The sequence below is a fragment of the Nesoenas mayeri genome, assembly GCF_963082525.1.
Source record: "Nesoenas mayeri genome assembly, chromosome: 9".
NCBI lineage: Eukaryota > Metazoa > Chordata > Aves > Columbiformes > Columbidae > Nesoenas > Nesoenas mayeri.
Window position 1 is genome coordinate 24,118,557 of NC_137557.1, and position 7,398 is coordinate 24,125,954.

The following is a 7,398-nucleotide window of genomic DNA, read 5'->3' on the forward strand; positions in this document are numbered from 1 at the left end:
GAAGCACTCAAATCTGTTTCTTGTCTGGAAAGAAGGAAGGTAGAAAATACATTCAGGGGCACTATCTAAGGTGTCTCTCTTGCAAATTCGTTGCAAAATCCCCCCAGTAGTTGATTTCCTAAAAGTGGGGTTCTGTTAGTAAGCCACAAGCAATTTAGAGTGCCTGTACAGAAATCTGCCTTGTGTTACCTGTTATGTATGTGCAGTGCATACCTTGAACGAATTTCACTGCCGGTAACCACGCAGAAGGGACACCCATAGTCTTAGAATTGTATGGGATCGAGCCAAATCCAACCTCTCTCCTCCTTGCCTCTCACTAATGCAGACACACCCCACGGGTGGCAAAGGGAAGCAAACACCTGGACACACACGGGCACTCTTGCTTCCTTCATTTGACCCTGAGCAAGTCAACCAGCTTCTGTGTTCTAGTTTCCTACCTGAGAAACCAGGTCACAGCCAGACTGGAAGTCAGGTGCACTAAAGATCTTCAGACCGAGGGATCTTGTATTCCCCTCCCTACAATGCTGTACTGCACCTCTTTGCAGATAGAGTGTACTCAGCTCTTCTGGACTCACTTCAAAGCAAATATAACCTTTCACTTAAGTGCTTGTGGATAATCCAAAAAACCAATACAGATGTTTACATTTCGTTATCTGTTTAAAAAGTACCTTTAACCTGGAAACTTCTCTCAAATACTGTTCTTTAAAACAGAGGCAGGTATTAAATGTAGCTCAACCTTTTACACTGATAAAACGCTAACAATATATGTTTCTATGGGGAACACTCCAGAGTTGGAATAAGCCTAACAAGGAAATATTAGTAGCTGACAGCACCTTTGATTCAGAACAGTTGTTCTTGACAGCCCTTGTCACAGAGTTTGAGCTGCTTTTTAAGAAGATTTGGTTAGTTGTTTAAGATATGGGTAAGGTTAATTAGGAAAAATACATCCAAATATATTGTCACTGTAGATTTTATTGGTCACTGTAGGTAAACAGTTACTGATTCTTGACCTAAATATATAGGTATGCTGAAAAAACTTTTGTTAAAGGAGTAGTTCTTGCCACGTCATTAACTGGTTTCAGTTTAACATGGTTCTCAAAAATCACCCAGCTTCTTTTGTATTCAGAGGAAAGCCATGTTTAGAAACAATGCAAAAAAGTCTAAACCTAGTCTTTTTAACCCATGAAAGTCTCCCGGAATCACTTCTGTGATAGCAAAAGGATTTACAAGAACTGGTTCACACTGCTGTTAAATACACTGGGCTTAAGACCTAGGTAAAAAGATCCTTACTGTGACCACTTAAAATGGAGTACAAAGCAGACTGTTAATTTGTAAGCACTTTACTAAATAATTTCTTACACCTTTTCTTTTAGCTAAATAATTGAGAAACAATGTCCATGTATGAAAACAAAATGCCTTCCTAACAAAGGTTCCTATTGCAAGGAACCTTTGAGTTTATACCCCACAAATCTAGAAGGATATAAGAAGCTAAACAAAAAGGTTTGCACTGGGACTTTTACATCCTCTTGGTGAGAAAAGAGGAACCCTAGCAACTTTGGTGGAGCAAAAAATTTGGCTACATTTAAACCGAAATAAGAATCTATGAAATCATAAATGAAACTATTTTAAGAAAACAGAATTATTGATATTATACATCAAGGTTTCTGGTAGATATCTGAACTCACACACAAAATAGCAACAGTATAAACTGGCATGATTAATCTTACCATTGATGATGGGTGGCATGGACAGAACAACACCATTGCTGTCATAAATAACAGGATAAAGTGGCTTGTTTTCTATTAGGTGTAAATAGTGCCGAAGGTGGCTGTCAGTCTGGAGAAACAAAGCACAACCTAAATGTCACGTTAGCTCACTTGTGAACTTCCATATTGCCACAATCCCTTGCTGAGAGATCAAGGGGAATTTTGAAAGAGGGAAGGATTGGGCTTGGAGCAAGGTATTTCACTAGCAAAAGTTGTTTGCTTTCAGAAGCAAAAAAACCTTTGAAATGAGAGAATTGGATTTTTGGTTTTCTTCAGAAACATTAAAAATTATTTCTTTTAGGATTCTCTCAAAAATGTATGGGCCATGCTGTCCAAACAATGTTCTTGTTCACCACAGCAGACTTTTCACTGCCAAACGCAAGGGCAGAAATCCTTAGTTCATATTAACTTTCCTTAGAACTGATAAAAAATAGCACTTCATTACTTTTCATTATAAATTGCTGAATATTCACACATTTATGCTTAAATTTGTTTCAAAATTTACATCTGTTCCCATCATATAAGTATATGCTGTATCAGAAACTAATTTACTTTTAGTCTCTCTGATACACCTTGTTTCCTTAGCTCTCTTACTCATCTTTAGACAGAGCGCTTTGAGAATTTTTCTCTGTGACCAGTATGTGTGTTCGAGCTGAGCCGTATACTCTAACGATGGTGATAACAGTGCCATTTTCAAATGTTGGTGTTTCAAGTGGCCCACATAAACATCACCAAACTAGACCTGATACAGTCTTTTCCTGGCATTTACCTGGTTTCATCAGGATGCTGGGCCAAGAGCAGTGCCAGACTTAACTTGAGCCTTTTACACAGCTACACTTGCCAAATCTATAGTTGAGTAAATAATTCCACATCTTCTCTAAGTAATAAGCCAAATTAAAATAACATTAGAAAATCTGATATTATTCATCTCAAGCTTGTTGACAAATCAGAGGGTTAATATCAAACTCACTATTCTAAGAGTTATACTTAGCTGCAAAACACCATGATATACCTTTCATAGATGATAAAAATATTCTTATGAATAAGCAAAATATGGAATGCTCACTGAATGAAGCTTCAGAAGATAATGTTTTTACTTGGAAGTGTATCTTCCTGCATTTAGCACAAAAAGCCTGAAAGATCCCACTTACCCTATACAGATCCATAATTTGTGAAGCTGTGTACTCCTGGGATTGATTCAAGGGCTTGAATTTAATTTCAGAAGGTACTTTAGCTGTATAAGTAAATGGACCAGAGATGGTGTCCAAGTCATGGGTACCTATTGCTACTAACGCTCTTCTCCTAGAAAGAAAGAAGGCAAAATAATGATTTTACTAGTAATATTTTGAGCTCCTTTGAGCTCATGACACTCTATATGTCTGTACATTCATAGAATTTACCGAAAAAGCAGAAGGGCAATTTTGAAAAGCCTAGAAATTATTTTCATGAATAATACTTTAACAAAAGTTGACAACACACGTAACAGTCAAAGGCAAATCCAATGGGACTGCTGCAAAATGCTTCTTTCTTAACTGCTGTAGGAGCTGTAACAGCCATTTATGTTGAAAAATATCGAGAGCAGTCAGAAACGGGCAAGGAAATTAGAAGGATCAAGAGAGCTATTATAGAAGATTTTCCTCAGCATGAATATATATATAATGTCTCTGCAATAGGGATGTGCAGCTGTAACGTGATGAAATAATATATATAGACAATATAGGCTACTTTAAATTTGAGCACTAACCTGCAAATATTTTGGTGTAGTTTTTCTTGGAGGTCAATGAAACTATCATAACGGTCCTTGGTAAAAGTTATATTACGAAGGACTGCAGCTACAGCATGAGGACGGACTTGGATAGTCTGCAATTTACAACAGCAACACATTATATATTTCAAATACACAGAATATACAAAACTAAAACTGATCAAATGTGCACTTTTCTTCATAAAATCCTCTTTTGTAAAGTAGTAATCGAAAGGAAAATTCATGGAAAGACTTCAGAATCCCAAAGGGAAAAAACAAACAAACCGACCCACTCCAGGTCTGGTAGAGGCAAGGAGGTTTCCAATATACTGTGTAATGGCCCAGAAGGTCAATGCCATGTAAGCATCTGAAAGTTTGATTTGATCTGATACAAGATTCCCCAAAAATGTGTTGTCTATTGTTCCTCCCCTTCTCTAAGAATAAATCACAATCAGTAAAGATATTTAAATTTCTTTAGCTCTTCTTCTGCAAATAAGATTTCCATCACTGCTCTTACAAAATTGATACTGATGCTTCATACCCATCTTGCCCCTTCAAAAACTCTCAATAAATTTACAGAGATGCAGTAAACACTTTTACCTCTTCAGTGATAATCAGCTTCTGACCTTCACCCTGAGCTGGTATTATCTTTTCGTACCTAGGGAGACTTATCCTAGAATAAAACCAGAAATAAGTCTGTAACTGAAAGACAGAAAGTTCCCAAAATGCAATAGACTTTAGAAATGTAGCAATAATTATATGTAGAAAACTTTATTAATAACATTTCTTGGCTAATTGTTTAAAACCTGTTTTCTACAGATGGTAAACAGACCACTGAACTAGAACAGAGGGACTCAAGAAGATCAAGTCACAGCAAAAGTGTGAAATAAATTATTTGTATTGGTATTTTTTACAGAGGAGCACAAGAAAGTTCCTCTGCAGGAGGTATTCACAGAGGATAAGTTTCAAATGAAACAGCAGCTTACATATTTTTAGAACAGATCCAAAACCCAGGAACATTCTGGTCTAGTCTTTTAAAAATATATAATAGATCCTTCCCAGAGGAACATCGTATGAATCTGATCTACACATGAGATCACACTCAAAATCCAAGCAAAGAGCAAGTTTGTTTATTGACCAGAAACTGACTCGTATTTAAACAAATAACAAACCACACAGAAGTCTCACAACTCTGCTTTACCGTTCTTTAAAGACCTGGAGTCCTCGGACCAGCCCTTCAAGGCAAAGCAGATCATAACGGTTGGCAGGAACATCAATTTTATAGAGAACGATATCAGATGCACCCTTTGCCTTTTCTTCACCTTTTTCTTTACTTATAATGTCTTTCTCAGATGTCTGAAATAAAGCAAAAATGTGGTTTTAACCTGCAATACCTTAATGTTGACAGGAATATGATAGTGAGATAATATAATAGGAAAAACTGTATTAACTAAACAAAGTTTAAAGGTGCCATTTGGATTTATATAGCAAATGGACACACCAAATACCAGAAATGACATAAAATCTCAATCTGTCTTATATTCAGCAATTCTAATGCAGTATACCAGAAGAAAAAGTCACTATTAGAATTTGAATTTTTAAAAACGAAATTATAGAAGCAAGTCTCTGGGCTAGCAGATCACATTACAGAACTGAGACGTTATTTTTGGCAACAGGTCGTAAAATGACTGGACATATCAAGTTTATTCTGAAATAAAGCATAACATATAACATTCCAATGTCTTTTAATAAAACTAATTAAAAGATCTATTAATTAAAATTAAAAAGCAAAACAAAAACAGGTCTACTTTTTACATGGATGCAGATAACAGAGCCAGCAAATTTTCAGAAGTACAGAATCTAAATCAAAATTTTAAATACAAATTAGTTACAACTCAGGTAACAGTGTCCAAGACAAATACATTTTTGTGGATATTGCGTAGCAAAATGCATACAAACCAAAGCCAAACAGATATTGTAAACTACGTTCAATACATAGTCTGTGGCCATATTTATGTTGCTAAATAAAATGGGGCCAGGGATTGAAGACCAAGTGGCACAGGCTGCCAACCTCCACGAAGCAGAGCAATACACCATCTTGGGGTCTCTTGCTTTCAATATGACAATTTTTGTATCTGTTTTTATTTTCAGATGCAAAACAGCCGCATTAATACAGTCTATTACAACAGTATTTTATAACAAGAACCTAAAGGTATGTGTTGCACATTCTGCCCTGTGGTGTGGAGATGTCTGAGGATGTTTCGGGATGAAAAGCCTGCTGCAGTACTGCTAAAAGCCTGTATAGGTCAAGGTCTTGTCCACACCACTTTTTGAGGGTACCTGGGGTGTGGTATCCTCCAAATCTTGCCTAGGCATTTTCTTGGTACATGCTAGAGCACCAACCCTGTACCAGGGAACATGCTGGAAATAATGCAGTACAAACTCTCATCAAAGATGAATGCTGTCAGTACACTACATCTACTGCAAAGGTAACAAATCAAAACAATACTTACAATTTCATCAAGCTCCAAACCAAACTCAAAGCACAGCTCATCAAATTCTTCATCAGCTGTGAAGAAAGAGGGTGAATTTTGGTTGATAAGCAGACTTTTAATGTAACTTTTTTGTGTTTGTTTTGAATGTTTTCAAACAAGATAAGAGATGTTATTTAAAAAAAAAAAGAATTTCACTTATATTTGCATCTGTATAGCAGTTTCTTTAGTACATACTGCATTTACTGACAAGTTATTCTTACAGTCACAGCAAGAGTTTCTGAGTCCAGGAGCCTGGGAGTTTCACCCAAATTTGTCAGAGGAGCTCTGGCCTGGATGGATAATGCAAACACAAGGGAACAATTGCACAGCTTCTGCCAACAGCTGCCTTTCTGATCAGTCAGTCTGTCATACAGAGGTTGCATCAGCTGCGTTATGACACTTGAGGAACACAACCCTGACCTGAAAATGGAGATTTACACCCACGTGTCCCACCAGCCCAGCTCCAGCGTGGGCTGGATACATCGTGTGTCCCTAAGCGCTCTGTCAGCCAGACACCGCTCTGGAGTCACGTTTCTCGGGCCAGGGAAGGAATGAATGAGAACACGGTACTGACTGTGCTTTGCCTGCTCCCCTCTCTTCCGTCTCCTGTTTGCTTTAACCAGTTCCCAAACCACTGAAACCCCAACCAGAAACCGCGGCTTGGTTCTGATTTCAGGAGCGATTTGGGCTCAAAAAGCGCATTTCTGAGCAAACAGCTGAAGAGCCCAGCAGGACGCACGGCCTGTCCGGCACGCTGGGGGCTGGGGGCGCCCCGGACACCGACACCGCGACCTCACTGAGGCCGGGGCTGCACCCGGGGCTCCGTTCGGCCCCGAACGGGCAGCGAACGAAGGACTGAGCCGGGGGGCGGCCGCACCGCCCCATCTCCGCCGGCCCTCGGGGCCCAGGACGCCCCAGCCACGAGGTGCGAGCACCGCACCATGCGGCTCAGCGCCGCCCGGCACCCCGGGGGCGCGGGCACGGCCCGCCTGGCCGGGGAGCGGCGTGAGGCGAACCGGCGAACCCGGGCACGGCGCACTCACTGTAGGTCCGGCCCAGCGCCTGGAACAGCAGATCCCGCTTCAGGCTGACAGTCGGCATGGCGGCACCCGGCTCGCCCGCACCGCGCTTGCGAGACCGCCCGCCAGGCCCCCATCGCGCCTGCCTTCCTCCGCGTCGCCTGAAGGCCGCCCGCCATTCCTCCGGCTCGCGCCCGCTCTTCCCCTCGCTCCGTAGCGCGATGGTGCGAAGACAGCTCAACCAAGCCCCCTTGGATTGGGTCCACCCGTCTCTTTCGCGCAAGGAGGAGACGGGCAGCGCGCCGAGCACCGGCACCGCGGCGGGCAGCTACGGC

General features: G+C 40.7%; 1 protein-coding gene across 1 annotated transcript in view; it reads right to left on the reverse strand.

Moving 5' to 3' along the window:
* FARSB (phenylalanyl-tRNA synthetase subunit beta) overlaps nucleotides 1-7,154 on the reverse strand; it is a 36,434-nt gene extending 29,280 nt beyond the window's left edge. Inside the window, exons 1-7 of the mRNA XM_080350114.1 lie at nucleotides 7,088-7,154; nucleotides 6,024-6,079; nucleotides 4,712-4,866; nucleotides 4,111-4,183; nucleotides 3,511-3,626; nucleotides 2,918-3,068; nucleotides 1,728-1,836 (exon numbers count right to left, since the gene is read on the reverse strand). Of these exons, the coding sequence (XP_080206240.1) occupies nucleotides 1,728-1,836; nucleotides 2,918-3,068; nucleotides 3,511-3,626; nucleotides 4,111-4,183; nucleotides 4,712-4,866; nucleotides 6,024-6,079; nucleotides 7,088-7,145 (718 nt within the window). The 5' untranslated portion in view covers nucleotides 7,146-7,154. The remainder of the gene's footprint in view (nucleotides 1-1,727; nucleotides 1,837-2,917; nucleotides 3,069-3,510; nucleotides 3,627-4,110; nucleotides 4,184-4,711; nucleotides 4,867-6,023; nucleotides 6,080-7,087) is intronic.
* Between the last annotated feature and the right edge of the window lie 244 nt (nucleotides 7,155-7,398).